Raw genomic sequence first — 19904 nt, 5'->3', positions numbered from 1 at the left:
GTAAAATAGCTGGAGATATGAGGTTGTTTCTGGTATCCCAAAATGGCCTATGCATGAACGTAACTGTTCACATTCACAATGAAAGCAGACTTCAAAAGTGGATGATTGGACACATTTGACATATAAAGGACAGAAACACCTGCTCAGCAGGTCTCCATTTAAAAAAGTTAACAAAGGAATATTCAATTAGCAAGTGATTATGAGCTGTCATATGTGATTCATTGTGGTAAATTATTCAAAAGCAGTGGTTCTACATCCCATACATACATTTGATTTCCGAAGTTTCAAGAACTTTCGATAAAAATAATTTATTAGTTATTGAAAAGAAAAGTAATTTAGTTTATGATTTAATGTTTTTTTTTTAGTATTTTAATTGTTAAATAGTTAAAATTATTCATATTAGTCTACATTAAAATGATTACTAATAATATTCCTATTATTACTAAAAACAACAATATTAATTATATTACTTGCGCATTATAACTATACTAAGTAATTACTATTAATATATATATTTTTTATATAACTTAATATATCTATTTATATATATATATATATATATATATATATATATATGTGTGTGTGTGTGTGTGTGTGTGTGTGTGTGTGTGTATGTATGTATGTATATATATATATATATTATATATGTATGTATGTATGTATGTATGTATGTATGTATGTATGTATGAATGTATGTATGTATGTATGTATATAAAACATTTTAAGTCATCCTTGCGGCCTCCTTGGAAGTTTGCTGAGGCCTCCTGGACGGAACAACTAAATGAGGTTGAAATGAAAAAGATGTCATGGAATTAATGATTTTGCTAACTTGTCTAATTTTCTGGTTCCTTTGTTTCCAGAAGATTTATTCTCAATGTCTAGTAAAAAAAAAAAACACCTGAAAACACTGCATAGTTACAACCGGTTGTGTTCAGTTCCGTTAAGACATCAAAAATAATGACCCATTGTCCTTCTCATCAAGTTTCAGTTCAGTACTCCATCCAAATTTAGTTCAGCTTTCTTGCTACAAATGCACAGAATCCTTGCTGTCAAGTGAATTTCGCAAATGGTCCGATGATAAAGCCTTGGGGTCCTCCTTAATCCGTTCCTGAAGGCTACTTAGTGCCAGTCTCATCTGGTCCTCAGTGCCTTGCAGTGCCTTCACCTCCATGCTGTAGAAGATGTACAGCATCAGTGTGGAGAGGAGGACGGCAAAGCACAGCGCCCCCAGCAGGTAGAAAGAGGCTTTAGGAAAGGGCTGTTCAGCTCCCAGAGCAAACAACGGGACAGCGGCGATGGCTAACTCAAGTACTAGCAGGACAAGACCCATGATGCCTGTACGAGCCGCGGTGTGGCGCATGCGCTCGGAGCAGTGTAGACCCACCTTTACTTCAGTACGAGCTTCATTGACTGTGTTGACCAGCTCAGGAAGCTTATCTGAGAGAGAAACATACATACACTACCATTAAAAAAAGTTTGCGGTCAGAGACAAATTGATCAGAAGACATTTATAATGTCTATAACGATTTCCATTTCAAATAAATGCTGTTTTTTTTTTGTTTTTTTTACTTTCTATTGCATAAGAAAAATGCATCAAGGAATCCACAAAAATATGAAGCAGCACAACTGTTTTCAACATTGATAATAATCAGAAATATAGTATCATATTAGAATGATTTCTGAAGGATCATGTGGCACTGAAAACTGGAGAAATGATCACAGGAATAAATAAAATAAATACATAACTTAAAATATATTGAAATATAAAACATTTATTTTAAATTGTAATAATATTTCACAATATTACTATGTTGCTGTATTTTTGATCAAATAAAAGATACTTCTTCCAAAAACATATTCTCTTTTTAAAAACATATTACCAGCCTCAAATAGTTGATGATGTCAAAACAATCTTTAAAGAAGTAGTTCACCCGAAAATGAAAATAATCAGTCACTCTCATGATGTTTCAAGCCCAAAAGTGTTTGTTTTTTTCCCATTGAACACAAGAGAAAATGATCAGATGGATCAATAAGGATCTTATTTTGTACTAGCTTCTCAGACAAGCTATGTGAAGATTTCGCCATAATGCATTTCATGAAAAAAAATATATATATATGTGAGTTTGGAACATTATGAGGGAAAGTACATGAATATTTTTTGGGTGAACTGTTCCTTTAAAACACCTTGACATCCAAAAAAAACAGTAAATTTCCAAACTTTATTATGAAGCAGAAAATAACACAGCATGGGTTCATTGTGTTGTTGTTGTTGCATGCAAAAATGCATGTAATAATATTTCAAGACCCCAAAAACTGAAGCGCAAATACCTGGAATACAGCCAAATTCTCTCTCTTTGCATCCATTTCCCTTTTTAGTTGGCGTAAACAGGAACTCGGCAGTGAGAGCCTCGTGGTCTGAATAAGGAAAGGGCTGTCCAGGAACTGGACCCTTAGTGGTGCACAAAGACTCGCAGCTCACATCTACTTCCCCTGATCCCTGCAAGAAACAGCGCTGTCAGCATTTATGTGCATACGAGCAGAGAAAGATAAAACTAATAGTTAGAAGAATCTATAGTTCTAAGAATAGTTCGAAAACTAGACATTTCGGAGGTATCATTTATGTTTGTCTGCGGGATGAGTTATGTCAAAGTTTAATACTTTGGGTTGAGGTTTGTTCAGATCATTAAACCAGACTATAAGCAACAGTTTGAGTCTCAGAAAACATCACTTAATATAATAGAAAATCGTAGTAATATCTAACTTTTACCTTGAACAGGATGTAGTCTATCCGGACTCCTCCCCCAAATGGAACGAGACCATCCGTGTGTGTGAAAGGGTTTTCAGATATATGTGTGAACCCTTCCTCACATCCCTGGTATTGACGACAGGATGTCATTATAAATCATAACGTAGGCCCTGTTTACTCCTGGTGTTAAGATGCGTTCTGGTCGATCGGATCACAAGTGGACGAGGGAGACCGTTTACACCTGGTGTTTTAATCTGTCTCTTTTGTCCACTTTCAAACACTTCTGTCCTGATTTCTTAGAGGGGAGGGTTTATGGGCGGGTGTTTTTTCAGATCTTTCGATCTTGGACAAAACATGTGCAATTTACATATGAACTCGACTGGAGACGACGGAGAAACACACAGAGAACATCAGCTTTAGTTTCTGCTCTGACAGACGCAACACCAGCCGAACGCTGTGAGTGTGTGTTAGAAATCAGGAATGGAGAGAGAACTTTGTGATGGTACGTTTTTCTAGTGATGGGGACGAGACCGCCAATGCCGAGTCCGAGTCAAGACCGAGTCTTTGAAGGGTCGAGTCCGAGTCGAGACCGAGTCCGTTGGTTTTCAAATTCAGTCGAGTCCGAGTCAAGACCGAGTCTTTGAAGGGTCGAGTCCGAGTCGAGACCGAGTCCGTTGGTTTTCAAATTCAGTCGAGTCCGAGTCAAGACCGAGTCTTTGAAGGGTCGAGTCCGAGTCGAGACCGAGTCCGTTGGTTAATATGGGAGGATTTGAACTTGAAACACGGAGTGTACTGACGCCTTTCCGTGGTTAAAACAACGTTGCTTCTTATGTTTGTTCATGTTTATTTGAGGCTATAAATTAACTAGAAGGAAGAGATGATCGGTTCACGAGCAGCTTTAACTGATGCTCTACAGCGATCTGTCACTACACATTTAAGAGCCACAAAACGGTATTTATTGTTTAAATTTCTTTTAAAAAATGACCAAATTTGAAAGGCGAGACTTTGTTTAATATGTTTAATATCAAAAGTAACCGAAAAGTAACCTGGTCTGTCCTGTCTGTCAGCGTGTTGTCAGTCTCCTCTCTGCTCCGCGATGTATTTTTCACTGCGTGAGAACATGGTGTGGCGTGAGAACGGTGTAGCTTGTCGGACATAGCGACAGTAACTAAGGGGGGCGGGTCTTTGCGAACAGTCAATTAAAATTTTCTAGTGGTATGTATTCTAGTGGACTAGTGATGGGACGAGACCGCCTATGCCGAGTCCGAGTCAAGACCGAGTCTTTGAAGGGTCGAGTCCGAGTCAAGACCGAGTCTTTGTAAGAACAAGTCCGAGTCGAGTCCGAGAAAGCAGAAATCGGTCTCGAGACCGGACTCGAGTACTACATCACTACGTTTTTCGTCTGCAAACCAAACTTGAGTCTTCAGCTGACAAAGTTTAAATCCCGTCTGGCTAGAGCTCTTCCCATAACGTTTCATGTTAAGTCAGTAGGCGGAGAGAAGACTGTCTTTTGTGGCTGTTTGAACACATTCGACCACATGAGCGTTTACACTACGAAACCAATCCGGTCGAATGCGTTTTCAACAACCTCCGGAAGTGTTCAAAAGTGGACAAGCTCAAAACAGTTTTAGACCCGTTTACACCTGTATTTAGCGTCGTCCACTTGTGATCTGATCGACCAAAACGCTTCTTAATATCAGGTGTAAACCGGGCCTAAAACGTTTTGAACTTGTCCACTTTCGAACACTTCCAGAGGTAGTTGAAAACACGTTCAGACAGCTACACAAGACGCCTACTGATCTAACATTAAACGTTATAGGAAAAGCTCTAGCTAGACGGGATTTAAACTTTGTCGGCTGAAGACCCAAGTTTGGCTTGCAGACGAAAAACATACCATCACAAAGTTCTCTCTCCATTCCTGATTTCTAACACACACTCACAGCGTTCGGCTGGTCTTGTGTCTGTCAGAGCAGAAACTAAAGCTGATGCTCTCTGTGTGTTTCTCCGTCGACTCCGTTTGTCCATCAGATCTGAAAAAACACCCGCCCATAAACCCTCCTCTCGAAGAAATCAGGACAGAAGTGGTTAAAAGTGGACAAAAGAGACGGATTAAAACACCAGGTGTAAACGGGAATGAGTCTCCCTCGTCTACTTGTGATCCGATCGACCAGAACGCATCTTAACACCAGGAGTAAACAGGGCCTCAGACAGCTATGTGACATATCACAGGGTTCCCACACCTCGGTTAACTTCAAATTCAAGGACCTTTCAAGGACTATCCAGGTCCAATACCCTCAAATTCAAGTGTGGGTTGAGACTTAATGTGGGGACACACTTCAAGTGAGAGCAAGGTTACATCGTGTTACCTTGTAAGATTCATTGTTACAGTTTTGCATGTCATGGCAACGTACAACACAAAGTACCTCACGCGGGAAACACTTAACGTAACGTGTAAATGCGCGTAACTAACGTAACGTAAATCAAGCAAGCTAGTGCGCATAGGCCACGGAGTGTTGGGGAAATAACACATTAGCGGACCGGAGGGAATAATATGGAATTTTCACAAACTTTCAAGGATTTCAAGGACCCGTGGGAACCCTGATATCATTACACACACAGTCATCACAAGATGTCAGACAGGATCACGCTGCATTACTAACGTCAAAGTTGGCGGCCTCACTGAAGCTATCCAGGAGTCCAGTGTAGTTTCTCAGCAGTCTGGTCCCGAGATCGTCTGGGTGCATGTTCAGATCTCCACCCAGAATCACCACGTCCGCTCCAGCACTAGTGTGCCTTTGAGAAACACACTGAGTCGTGAGCATTGAGGAATCAGAGCAGAAATCTGCGTGGCTTGCGTTTATTTTCAACAAAAGCCCTGATCAGATCAGTGTGATCTCAGGCACATTTCACTGAAAGATCGAGCAATTCAAAACTATATTAGGCTTGAAAATAAACCCACAGTCAAGGGTAAAACTGCAAAAAGAGACTTATGACCTTATGAACTGTTGCAGCTCCCAGGCCTGAACCACTCGGTGCGGGAGATACGAATCTTTCTCTCTGCAATATTCTGCATGCAGCTGGAGTAAACACAAACATTCATGCCAGTGGTGTTATTGTCAAACAAAAATTCAACAACAAAAAAAATTGGTAGTTGAAAATAACACTATTGTAAAATTATTTACAATAAGGCCCTATTAGTTCACACTGGCTAATGCATTAACTAACATTAACTAGCAATGAGCAATTTACAGTATTTATTCATATTAGTTAACATTAGTTCATAAAAATACAACTTGTTCATGTTAGCTCAGGTCCATTAAACAATATTAACGGATATTTCAACTTTTGATTTTAATAATGTATAAGCAAATGTTGAAATGAACAGTAACTAGGATTAATAAATGCTTTAGAGTTTCTAATTGTTAGTTCATGTTAACTAAACTAATGTAGTTATCTAATGTTAACAAATGGAACCTTATTGTAAAGTGTTACCTAAAAACTTAAAATTAAACATTAGATTAGAAATGTTGCCTTAGCAATTAACTGAAATGAAACAAGTTTAAGTTTAGGTATTAAAATTGAAATAAAAATAAAAATAAATGAAAGCTAAATAGAAAGCACAAAAGTGCTAATGGCAAAAGCACATAATAAAATAACTAAAATGACTGAATAAACAGTAAATTCAAAATATTAATAAATACTTTAATAGTATATAAATAATAGTAAAATAAGACTCGTACACGCGTTTTGCATGAACTTACATGAGTTACGAAGACATGAACATTCAGCCCACTGATGTTAAGCAGGACCTTCCCCACAGCCTTGCCACCAAACCAGTCTCCATGTTGAGCCTGACACAAGATCAGATCATTAACAAGCCTTTTATAGACCGACCAATCAGCTCACATTACTGGAACGCCACATTAATGGAACATAGAGTACGAGTTAGTTTATTTACAACAGGTAGTAAGTATGTGTCAATGATGGATGTATGGTTTACAGGTTCTACTGGTTAGGATGTAAAATAATGTTTAAAACCATAATATTTGTATTATGAACATTATTAAGTATTTTATAAATGCAATAAGGTACTCAAGGATGCACTATATTGTGAATATGTGACCCTGGATCACAAAACCAGTCATGAGTCGCACGGGTATATTTGTGGCAATAGCCAACAATTCATTGTAAGGGTCAAAATTATCGATTTTTCTTTTATGCCAAAAAACATTAGGATATTAAGTAAAGATCATGTTCCATGAAGATATTTTGTAAATTTCCTACCGTAAATGTATAAAACATTTATTTTTGTGAGTGAATGCAGCACAATCATGACCATAAATGGACAACTTTAAAGGAGATTTTCTCAATGTTTCGATTTTTTTTACACCCTCAGATTCCAGATTTTCAATAGTTGTATCTCGGCCACATATTGTCCTATCCTAATAAACCATTCATCAATGGAAAGCTTATTTATTCAGCTTTCAGATGATGCATAAATCTCAATTTCAAGAAATTGACCCATGTGACTGGTTTTGTGGTCCAGGGTCACATATGATCATTTCTTAAATATGTAGAACTTCATTTATATTAAAAAGAAAAGCAGGATGTCTGTACACACAATTGATCAGACCCACCATGTACGGATATCCATTTAACGAGTATCTGTACAGAAAGGCGTCACGGATTCGATGTCTGGAAAACACGGCCAGTCCGCTTCCTATAAATCCACTGAAGACGAGAAAATGTTACTTTGAGAGAAAATGCATTCATAACTGTGTCCCTGTGCTTATAAATGTGTGCATTTGAGCCCAAAGAACTTTTCAGGGACTTCATTGATATAGTAATGCATTTAAAGATGATTTACCTTTTAAAATAATGGGAAAACGGATAGACACTGCCAAGCTTCTTCTTTAAAAGCAGAAAGTCTTTCTCACACCAGACCTGTAACCAACCAGTCCCAGAAAAACATGTCATTCTACAGTACAATCAGCTACAAGACAACAGACGCATCGGAATCATATTGTTTAAACAGTTCATCATTTGTAAACTGAGAGAAGTGTCTTCACCTCCTGCAGTAACGCTATATCAAGCTGTTCCTGATCCAGCAGGTCTCCGATCAGAGCAAATCTCTCTCTGCAGTTCTTACTGAGGTATCTGATCCCCCTGAAACAATCACAGCAAACGTTTGATCCTTTACGCATTTATTAGTTAATCGTATCAATTCAGTGCACAGACATTTGAGAGAAAATAAAATGTTTTTTGACGAAATCTATTTTAACAGTGAGAAATTAAAATCACAAATCTGCATATGCAAATTTCTGCAACACAGTAAAAATGTTTATTTACATATTTTCTGTTTTATCATTTTTATGAAATGAAAAATATGTATTATAAATATCTCATTGAATAAAAAAAAAAATTGTTTTATCACTTGGTATGAAAACAAATATCTTAAGCTAATACAAAGTAAATCTTTTTCAGATAATATTTTAATAATTTGTTTTGGCATCCAAGTTGGAATCCTATAAAATATTCCCAGTAGGATCCGTTAGCTAGATTAATTAGGAATATCAGAATCCTATGCACATTTCTTCAGCTAAAGGAAACGCGTATCGATGTAAAGTGTGAACTGACCAGCAGTTGAGAGAGAAGACGCGTAATCTGATTGGCGCTGAGGTTGTCATGGCGATACGTCGTCTTATGGGATGGTCTGTAAGGATAGATGAGAGAATTCAGCACACAAAACAAAACGGGGTTGATTCAGTTGAGCATTTCTCAGAATGAGCGTTACTCTACGTTTGAAACTGTTTACACAAAATAGTGCACAGAAACCCTTTTTTTTTTTTTTTTTACCACTAAAAGCTTAAGTTAGTGGTTACTGGTTTGTCTTTATCAATGTTTTAAAACATACTGTGAAAAAGCACTATTAAAAAACACATTCAAAATCAAATTCATTCATCAACACAAAACAACTCAAAACCACTTCACCAATCTAAAATAAAATACATTTCATATTTACCTGACCTGGCTAAAATCTACATTAAACCGAGACCGGTGTGCTTTAGTCAGTAGCTTTCTAACAGAAACTAGTTCACAAGAACCGGAACAAGACATGCAAGTCATTTAAATACCTTTGACTGAGCGTAAATCCACAGACAGAGATCAGCTCAGAAACATATGTCTGATTTACAGCGCTCATAAATCATAAAGTCCGGCTGCTGGTGGATATTATTATGGCTCCACCTCAATCCCGAGGGTCAAAGGTCCACTTACTGTGTTGTCATGGTGACACTGTACACAACACACCCTGCAGATTGGCTGTGATGATAAACTTATGTGTGACCCTGGATCACAAAACCAGTCATGAGTCGCACGGGTATATTTGTGGCAATAGCCAACAATACAGTGTATGGGTCAAAATTATCCATTTTTCTTTTATGCCAAAAATCATTAGGATATTAAGTAAAGATCATGTTCCATGAAGATATTTTGTACATTTCCTACCGTAAATATATAAAACATTTATTTTTGTGAGTGAATGCTATATATATATATATATATATTTTTTTTTTTTATGAATAATATATGTCAAATGTAACCAAATGTAAAGATACTACTAATTAATATTAAATTATAATACCATGGTATATCAAAATAACATGATATTGCCATCACTACAACAAAAAAGACAAATAAAACTTTACTTAAGGTCTTTATATATATATATTTATATATAATATTAGGCTCTCTCTCTCTCTATATATATATAGTATTTTTAATGCATAAATAATGCCTTGTAATGCACATTATAATGCATTGTATGGTCTCATGAATAATTGTAACCACAGTTATAATTCATTATAGTACTGATCTATTCATTGTTACACCTTTAGACAGTACAATGCATTCAATCAAAGACAAATCTGCAAATATTATAATAATGCATTTTAACTTTGGTTACAATTATTTATGACAAGATTTAATGCATTATAACATACATTATAAAAAACACATTAATAATGCATTATACATAAAGGCTTGAAGTGTTCCCAACACTTCTTTCTCAGTGATGTTACTATAATGGGATCACACTACAGTAGTACTGTGGCATATCATTCACGACTGACATTAATGTATGAAATTATGATACAAGATTCTTGCAAATCCCCTAAGATCCTTCAAACATAAACTCACAGCAAGTTTACATACTGATCTGAATCGCAATGGCAGCATGTGCTTGTGATGACAGTAAATCAGTCTGTATTAATTTTACACCAGTAAGCATCAACATTTGCTCCAGCAGCGTTACGATCATTCAGGGACAGTAAACACAGACACAGCTGCTCCACACAAACACTGACAGGCGCCAGGAGGATCTGTGTTTACTGACCGAGATATGGGGGAGACCAGCCACTGAGCTTGTGCCAATCTTACAATCATATATATACATATATAAATATATATATGTGTGTGTGTGTGTGTGTGTGTGTGTGTATATAATATATATATACACACATACACATTCATTTGATCACAGCAAAAACAGTAAACATGTTATTACATGTTAAAATAACGGTTTTCTTTTTTTAATTATATTTTTTAAATGTAATTATTCATATGGTGTCAATTCTCTGCAGCCATTACTATGTTGTTTAATATGGGCTATATATATATATATAGAGAGAGAGAGAGAGAGAGAGAGAGAGAGAGAGAGAGAGAGAGAGAGAGAGAGAGAGAGAGAGAGAGAGAGAGAGAGAGAGAAAGAAAGAAAGAAAGAAAGAAAGAAAGAAAGAAAGAAAGAAAGAAAGAAAGAGAGAGAGAGAGAGAGAGATATGCGTATGCATGCCCATATTAACCAACAATGTAATATAATATATGCAGGATCTTTTAAAACGTTTTAAATGCTGTTGTATGTAATCATATCAAATGTATAAAATACACACACATGCTAATTTCCTTTGTAAGACCATATTAAACAACATGTGATCAAAATATATATATATATATATATATATATATATATATATATATATATATATATATATATATATATATATATACACACACACACACATAGGTACATTATTGAAGGTAGTGCAAACATGTGATGTAATATAGACGCTTAACTCACACTTTAAAATGAATGTCAATGCAAACAAACATCAGAGCAAGTATCATCTGCGATCAAATGATGCAGGATCTTTTAATGCATGCAATCTTATATGCTGGAGATCCGATCTTACCTTTATACTTGAAAATGTTTCACACACAATCCAAGATAGTTTTCGGCGCTATAGACAATGTTTTCATGAGCTTTTGAGTCTCATATCCTGTCCATTCGTTCCAGTCAGACCGCGACTTCCTCATCTGCCACTGATCTAGCAGTAGATGTCCTCTGAAGAAAAGCCACTCGGCTTTATCAAACGCGTTTGTTGGACATTTTACATTTAACTTGAAAATGTTAACCTGTAAAATGAGTAAACGTGTTCACGTGAATCAAAATAAAGCGTTATCAAGCGTCTCTCTGTGACTGACACACGCGTTTGTACGGCGCATAATCAGAGTTTTGCAATACAATGTTCAAAAGATTATTAGTATTATTTGTTTATTTGTTCGTTTGTTTTCTCACAAGTGCTACTTTGCAGCAAATGCATTGAAGTTGGCAACGTTACGCGTGAGTCCGCCGACGTTCAACGTAACGGCTTCGTCATCAACAAGCGCCTCGATGACTGGATTGTTGGGAAAATGAGTTCTCTGTTAGAAACGTTTACTTTTCATTGAATCTGTTTGGTCCTTTTTTTTACAGTCTATGGTTTGGTCAGGTACAACAGATCAAAATAATAGTAGTCCTATTTTAACTGCACTGCCTATTTTCAATTAAACTCAATTTAAGCTATTAAATCATTATTCGATTGAAAATTATTTTCAAAACTGTTACTTTTCTCAGCGCTTTCCAGGATGGACCAATCACATGCTTTGGTGAAAAAATGGATGAGATGTTTTTGAAGGGATTGTTCACCCAAAAATGATTGTGTCATTTACTCACCCTCAATTTGTTCCGGACCTAAATAAATGTCTTTGTTCTGCTGAATACAAAATAAAATATTATCAAGAATGTTTGTAGCCAAACAGATGACATATATATATATATACTATGGAAGTCAATGGGCCCATCAACTATTTGGTTACAAAATAGTTCATATAGGTTCGGATCTCGAGGGTAAGTAAATGATGTGAGTAAAACATTTTGCCTGAACTATCCCTTTTCTATCTTTTTAAATGTATTTGGGTGTGCCAAAAATAATTCTCGGAATTGAAATATTTACACAAAAGTACTTTCTAGAGAAAAATTTAACTCATCACAATAAGTTAAACAATAAATTAAACAAGATTCTACTAATTTTCATGTCAGTTTAATGTAATCCAAGTTGATTGTACTTAATTTAAGGCAGCAACTTATTTTTTACAGTGAATAAATATATATTAAAACTCCATTGTACTTTCTTTTAAGAGGAATACTATCTCTTTCTCAACAGTCAGTAAACCTGCAGTGGTGATAATTCATTACAAAACACAATCAACATTTTAATTCTGCCTCTCACAAGTTGTTCTGAGATATTCTGTTGTTCATTCAGATTTTTGCTGTGAAAGAGAATAAGACACTTTTACAAAGTTGTAAGTGTGTTTTAAGAAATATGGTCCAAGGAGACCCATGCCATTTTATTGGTATTGCTATACATTGTTTTGATTATATTGTACAAACCCCTAACATTGAAGATATTCGATACATAACTGCAATGCACAATTGGTAACCAAGGCCACAACGAACTGTTAAAAACAGGGGAAAGCTTTTGCCAACACCACTTAGATTATGGCATAAAATAACAGAAGTAACACACAAAATTTTCAATGTATGCATATAGGATCAATCGAAAGTCAAAGAGCAAACATAAAATTAATAATTATAATAACAATAATTATAAAAATGGAAACAAAAAGCCTGTAAGAAAAAATACAATTGAGGAAACTCTCGTCATTGAAGTTCAAACATGAAAATGCAGGTTAAGATTGTACCAATATACATTACATTTCTGCTTTTAAGGTGTACCCCAAGAATTAGCAGTACCTTCAAAACTGATCTAGACATAAAACTGCTATCAGCGAGTGCCAACTCATGACTAAAAACCATCCCAAGAACATTTTCCATACAAACTGTGCTGTCTTTGAATTTAAAGGGCAAGTGGAACAAAAATGCTACATGGCTTTATCAAGTACGGGTATTTGAAACATCAAATCAGACCTAAAAATTCAAGTTTTTAGTTCTCTATGGGGAAAATAAACATGGTTTGATTTTCAGTAGTAGCAAAAGATACCCATGATCTCAGTTCAGCACTGTTAAAATGGCACAGTTCTGTAAAAACACATGCATAACCATGTCAAACACCTGGTGCATTCACGTAATCCAAAAGTAATTGTAAAGAAACCGACTTTACATCTAAAGGAAGTTAAAATAAAAAAGAGATAAGAACTATAACACACAGTTGTGTTGACGTACATGGTGAAATTGATGACTTTCCCTTTTACATTTAACACCAGGAATACAAAAAACTGACGTTTAACTCAAAACTAAAGGATCCGACAGGTAAATGCAGTTGCGAGAGAAGGTAAACAGTGCAGGGATGACGTGAAGGTGAAGATAAACGAAAGAAGAAACAGCTTGAAAATGCAAACGTTCTCTTTTGAGGGTTTAAAGCAACAGAAAGAACGACAGCAATGCAACATTCTCAGAGTTAAAAAGACAAAGACAAAAAAAACAAGCAACTCTGTCGAGGTATTGTTCCAGGATTAAACGTTTAAAATCTCGATGGGCAGCAACTGTGAAGCCACTTTTCATTGTTTCATTGATCACGCTCACCGTCAGGCTTGACATTTCAACGATCGGACCTTTCCTCAGATCACGCATCTTGAAAAAGCTTCAATGAACAGCAGAGTCAAATACTTTGTAAAGAAATTGATCGCTTTATCTATTCCTACTATTTTACGTCGAGAGGTAGTCAAAAGGCACTTCAGAGTATCAATCAACTTGTGTTCTTTGAAGAAAGGCACTCAACATTTGGGTCAACTACTCGAAATACTTTAGTACCTGCGAAACGGTTTCCGACGCCTCTTTCTGTTGTTCAAACGACAGGTGTTAAAACATTTTTAGCATCTGCAGAACTGAAATCTTATGTTATTTGGTTTAAGGCCAGGAAAAGGTTTTCAAACTGCAGTGTGTTTTCAGTAAGCCTGTCTTAATAAAAAAAAAAAAAATGAACGTAAACCCTCTGCTGGCCGACCTGGTCCTCATTTACATATCAGGTGAATCTCATGAAACCTGTCGAGAACATGTCCAGGTCATATTTCACCCCAAAATCAAAAGTAATTTTTCAAAAAACTAATTAAAAAAAACTATTTCTTCTCATACATATATGAGATATATATATAGAATTAAGGAAAAAATATTAAATTTTATTGCATTATGACTTTATATTGACGACAATCGAACACATTTCCTCCCAATTCTGAGTAATGTAATGTTAGTAATAATAGTACTGCCTTTATGATATTTAAACAAAAATCATTGCATTCAAACAGGATGATTTCTGTTAGTGTCTTAGAGTAATGAGAATAGCATTTTCTGTTGCATTATGGTGATAAGAATTTAGGGACGCACCATGCCTTATTAAAATAATGTCAAAATGCAAAAAAAAAAAGTCCTAAAAACAGCCTTTATTCAAAATAGGCATATGGTATATTTTTTTTACCTTTTGATTTAAGAGTAAAATGAGATTTCTTCATGAGATTCACCCTTCTTATATCACTGTAAAATGCTGCATGCACCACTTATAAACGGCACACATTGTCTTCCATGACATTCTCTCCCATCCACACATTCACATTCCCTCCATGGAGACACAACAAAGCTTAAAAAGACATCTATGATCTGTATTATGCAACAAAACCAATGTGACCCATTTTGTATTTAAGGCATTTAAAAACAAATACAAAAAAAGTTTTCTTTTTTTAAAACAGAGTAATACTATATTTTTTTATGTCCTCAAAGACTCAATCAAATTCTGCACCCGGAAGCAAAACTTTTGGTTTTGTGTAACATTTTGGCGTATTCCTCCGATGTTTGGACAATTTTGGCATATTCCTCCATATGTGTGACGGAGGGACTGTGCAAAGCAACAGAAGTCTGTTGACAGAACAGCTCGCGGTCGTGCTAGTCCTTAATGAGCCTATAGACGTGGTATTGTGCCCCGTGTTCACTTGTCGACACTTCAAATACAAACGCTATACACAGTAGTGTCTCCTGGGTTTCCCTGTGGGTCACCACCTGTGAGTCAAACAGAGAAGACAAAAATGCAGAGAATTTCAATTACAGAATTTTTTTTTCTATTACAGATTTCATTTTCTAAAAAAGAAACATGTAATGTTTATTTCACACATTTAGGGGTGAGCGATATGACCAAAATCTTATTTCACAATATTTTAAAAATAACAAATATATATATTTATATATATTTGTTTAATATAACTGATTTAATTAAAGGGATACTCCACTTTTTTTGGAAATAGGCTCATTTTACAACTCCCCCAGAGTTAAAGAGTTGAGTTTTACCGTTTTCGAATCCATTCAGCCGATCTCCGGGTCTGGCAGTACCACTTTTAGCAATAGCTTAGCATAGATCATTGAATCGGACAAGACCATTAGCATCTCTCTCAGAAAAATGACCAAAGAGTTTCGATATTTTTCCTATTTAAAACTTGACTCTTCTGTAGTTACATCGTGTACTAAGACCGTACTAAGATCAAGAAACTTTGCTGCCGTACCATGAGTGCAGCAGGCGTAATGATATGACGCAGCGCCTGAAAATAGTCCCCAGCTCGGTAACTTCCAACGTGACCGGGACTAAGTTTGTCTAACCTATTAGACCTATTTTCAGGCGCTGCGTCATATCATTACGCCTGCTGCACTCATGGTACGGCAGCAAAGTTTCTTGATTATTACGCAGGAATGAGAGTATAGTTCCTAGCCATATCAGCCTAGAAAATCGCAACTTTACATTTTCCGTCGGTCTTAGTACACGATGTAACTACAGAAGAGTCAAGTTTTAAATAGGAAAAATATCGAAACTCTTTGGTCATTTTTTTTAGAGAGATGCTAATGGTCCTGTCCGATTCAATGATCTATGCTAAGCTATGCTAAAAGTGGTACTGCCAGACCCGGAGATCGGCTGAATGGATCCGAAAACGGTAAAACTCAACTGTTTAACTCTGGGGGAGTTGTAAAATGAGCCTATTTCCAAAAAAAGTGGAGTATCCCTTTAAAGGGGTGGTTGAATATGATTTCACTTTTCTAACTTTATTTAGCGTGTAATGTTGCTGTTTGAGCATAAACAACATCTGCAAAGTTACAATGCTCAAAGTTCAAAGCAAAGGGAGATATTTGCTTTTAAAGAAATTGCTTTTTAAGGACTACAAGTTACACGACATTCCCCCCGGGTTGTAACATTTACATAAACCCGCCCCCTGAACACGATTTATAGATTATCAAGACAGAATATGCTAATCAATGACTAGAAGATAACTACACAAGTTAAAAAAATTCAACAACTAATCATTCAGAAATGTCTACATGTTGTCACTTCTTGAGTCTCTCCATCTTTCTGAATCCGGTTTGAACATAAAAGGCTAAAAGTGTTTGAAATTTTCAGTGCATGTCGGTGTGAGGTAAAAGGACATGAGCTCTTGTAGCTCCGCCCCCTGTGCAGAGAGCAGCAGCTCATTTGCATTTAAAGGAACAGACACAAAACCCCAGAACTACATAGTTCATCTTACATTTCATACAGTTGATTGGTGACTAACAACAACTCTCTGCATGGAGCTGATAGAATGCAGTTACAATGACCTTTATAGACCTTTAGTTTTTGTCTTATATTTATATCATGATATAGTTCAGAAATATCACACAATTGCGGTTTTCGTCCCAAATAGCACGTGTGGAACTGTGATTTTATACAACAGTTCAATAAATAAAATTCAATATTGTGTTATATTTAGACACAATAATGTCTGCTATTGCTCAGTTTTGCCAATGAAAATATCACCAGAGCAGAACAATTGTGCGTCTCCGAGCAACACACAGCGGGGTTTCGTCTCTGAATGAATCTGTGTTTTGAGCGAATCAATCGGGTGAACTAATGATTCAAAGGCCCATTCATGCAGAGAGCCATTTACTTCATTCCTGAATGAATCCACCATTTGAACAAATCGAATGAATGAATGAATGACTCAATGACTTATTTATTTAGGCATTTACCGCCACCTACTGGTAGTTTTAGTTTCTTAATTAAAGTATCATTTCATAAAAAAGAAATAAAATATTTCATATTTCAAATTAAAAACAATTTACTCACTATCTTGGCCGTTGAAGCCTAAAAGTTTATGCGTTATAAAATGTTGAATTAAATAAAATATATATTTTTTATACTTTTGTAGTGTCTATTTGATGCTTTTCTCATTTAACACAATAATGACTTTAAAGTATCTTTTGGGAGTCATTTCTCAGCCAAATTTAACGTGTGATTAAATTTACGATTAATTTGCAATTAATTAATCGGCACATTGTGTAATTAATTAGATTTAAAAAAATGTAAAATCGCTTGACAGCCAAATAAAACACTGCATAGTCTTCACTGTATGAATTAAATATAAATTGATTCTTATTAAATATACAAGTGACAGACAGCAGGGCTATTAAAATAAATAAATGTTAGTTTTGCAAATTTTACTCTAAAAATATTTATAATTTTATTTAATGTTTCCCATAAATTACAGAAAAAAAATATCTGACAAACTATATAATAATTCTCAGTTAATGCCTCATTTAAAATGTTATGAAAAGTACTTTTCTTTTCTTTAGGTGGAAATGAACGCTATAAAACAATACAGATAAATATAAACATGACTGTTAACAATCTTTCAAAATCAACTATGAAATATTCTTGGGCATTTTTACCTGTAAGATGGTGAAGTTTTCTAATACGCTGTTCATCATGTATTTCTCAGGCAGGTGCTTGAGCTTGTGGATGAAGTTGATCATATATTCGCACATGGGAGAGCGATGGATGCGATACAAACACTTCCCTCCCTCGACACGCGCGAACTCCGTCTGTAGATCCAAACAGGCTTTTTTTAAAAAGAGAAGCACTGGCACTTTTCAGTCATTTTAACGGTGTTGGCGATCACACTCACCTCCACTTTTTCCACCACTTGCTTCCCGAAGGAGCACACTTTGGTTGAGACGGTGATGGTCATGTTCTCTGAGCTGCTGTACTGACTGCTGACTCCGTAGAAGGATCCCGGTCCATCCTGGACGCCACTGTTATTCAGATCCGCCTGAGGAAAAATACACTCAATAATGTAGCGCTGCAATGCTACGACCAACCAGATTCAAGCTATGAGGAATCATTCATGTGCACAGCAATAACACAAAAACAAAACAAGGTAGGTATGTGTCAAAATATCATGCTAACACCAGAGTCATTTTCTGTGAGGGTTACGAGCATATTCACATGAATGAGATTAGAGCTGCACGATTTATCATTAAAAGATTGAGTTCTCTAAATGACAATGATTCGGCTATGTCTATTAAACCTTTGACAAGTACGATCAAAACATTCAAATCTGCGTTGGCATGTATAGACCTTACGCGTCAGAGAAACGAGAGCGCCGCCATCTTTATAATATTGTCTTTGAACTTCCGTTTTTGCGGTCGCTCTGTATATTTCTATGGCATTGCTGTCCAGGAGTAATTAGCTTTTGAAGTGGATTTACTTGTTGTAAAGTTAACGAAAGTTATCATGAGGATTGTAATGTTTAAAGCAGATGTCTCAACAAATGTCAGTCGACCGGGAAGATTTTAAAACGAGCCGTTCATTCATAAACACGCAAGATCGCTGTGAAAATACAGACCGGAAGACAAAAGACAACGAGCGCAGCGCTGAAAAGGGGCGGGGCTACATAAGGTCTAAAGGAATGAAACAGCTTCACAATCAGTCTTTTCACAGTATCATTATTTCTGTGTTACAATAATTTAAATTATTACAGAAGTACTGGGATAGAAGTTTATAGTTTGGATATAAACACTGATGTCTATAGAGTAAATCACCTTTTGAAAGTAACTTGATGCTTTAAATAAAGATTGTATCAAGTACATCGTTACACCAGTAGGTGGCGCTAAGTGACTGAAATGTTTTTTATTTCTTATTGAATCATTCTTTCAAGATTTTCTTTAAAAAATGCTGATCGATCCAGTAATGGAACAAGTGAAGTCTTTATGAGTGAGTCATTGAATCATTCACTAAACAGATTATATACAGTACCAGTCAAAAGTTTGGAAACATTGCTATTTTTAATGTTTTTGAAAGAAGTCTCTTATGCTCATCAAGTCTGCAGTAAAAAAAACAAAAAACAAACAAAACAAAAAACAGTAATATTATGAAATATTATTACAATTTAAAATAATGGTTCTCTTTTTTAATATACTTTAAAATGTAATTTATTTTTGTGATGCAAAGCTGAATTTTCATCAGCAAGTACTCCAGTCTTTGGTGTCTTATGATCCTTCAGAAATCATTCTAATATGCTGAGTTATGATCAATGTTGGAAACAGTTGTGCTGCTTAATATTTTTTTTATAACCTGAGATACTTTTTTCAGGATTATTTGATGAATAAAAAGTTAAAAAGAACTGTATTTATTTAGAATAGAAATCTTTTGTAACAATATACACTACCGTTCAAAAGTTTGGGAACAATAACTTTTTTTTTTAAAAAGAAATTAGTACTTTAATTCAACAAGAATGCGTTAAATTGATAAAAGGTGATGGTAACGATTTATATTGTTAGAAATGTTTTTATTTTGAATAAATGCTGTTTTTATGAATAAATGCTGTTAACGTTTTACTCATCAATGAATCCTGAAAAAAGTATTCCAAAAAAATATATTAAACAGCACAACTGTTTCCATCATTGATAATAACTGAGTATCAAATCATCACATTAGAATGATTTCTGAAGGATCATAAGACACCAAAGACTGGAGTACAT

The 19904-nt window shown here is 35.5% G+C and overlaps 2 protein-coding genes across 8 annotated transcripts in view; both read right to left on the bottom strand.

Annotated features, from left to right (window-relative positions):
- Positions 1-831: 831 nt before the first annotated feature.
- Positions 832-11470, bottom strand: smpd2b (sphingomyelin phosphodiesterase 2b). Its single transcript, XM_084426328.1, has 11 exons — positions 10993-11470; positions 8384-8459; positions 7816-7912; positions 7614-7690; positions 7384-7477; positions 6508-6597; positions 5741-5823; positions 5407-5539; positions 2768-2872; positions 2329-2497; positions 832-1437 (listed from the first exon to the last, which is right to left on the bottom strand). Exons 2-11 carry the CDS (start codon positions 8431-8433, stop codon positions 1025-1027), a joined length of 1311 nt encoding a protein of 436 aa, XP_084282454.1. The 5' UTR covers positions 8434-8459; positions 10993-11470; the 3' UTR covers positions 832-1024.
- Positions 11471-12426: 956 nt separating this feature from the next.
- The window catches only part of tead3b (TEA domain family member 3 b), a 50869-nt gene continuing 43391 nt past the window's right edge, over positions 12427-19904 (bottom strand). For all 7 annotated transcript variants that reach the window (XM_084425539.1, XM_084425538.1, XM_084425541.1 and 4 more), the window contains 3 exons: positions 18050-18193; positions 17814-17966; positions 12427-15128 (listed from right to left, as the gene is read on the bottom strand). In XM_084425539.1, the coding sequence (XP_084281665.1) occupies positions 15015-15128; positions 17814-17966; positions 18050-18193 (411 nt within the window). In that variant the 3' untranslated portion in view covers positions 12427-15014. The remainder of the gene's footprint in view (positions 15129-17813; positions 17967-18049; positions 18194-19904) is intronic.

This window comes from Rutilus rutilus (genome assembly GCF_951802725.1).
Source record: "Rutilus rutilus genome assembly, chromosome: 12".
Taxonomy (NCBI): Eukaryota; Metazoa; Chordata; class Actinopteri; order Cypriniformes; family Leuciscidae; genus Rutilus; species Rutilus rutilus.
The sequence above is the reverse complement of the archived record's forward strand: the minus strand, read 5'-3'. Positions and strand labels throughout refer to the sequence as shown.

What these genes read in the sequence shown, in the direction of transcription:
- smpd2b (XM_084426328.1), bottom strand. Translation starts at nt 8,433, where the DNA reads ATGACAACCTCAGCGCCAATCAGATTACGCGTCTTCTCTCTCAACTGC. An exon ending in GAGCTGCAACAGTTCATAAG is followed by an intron (nt 5,540 to 5,740) that starts GTCATAAGTCTC and finishes TGTTTCTCAAAG; the next exon opens with GCACACTAGTGCTGGAGCGG. An exon ending in TAGACTACATCCTGTTCAAG is followed by an intron (nt 2,498 to 2,767) that starts GTAAAAGTTAGA and finishes TGTTTCTTGCAG; the next exon opens with GGATCAGGGGAAGTAGATGT.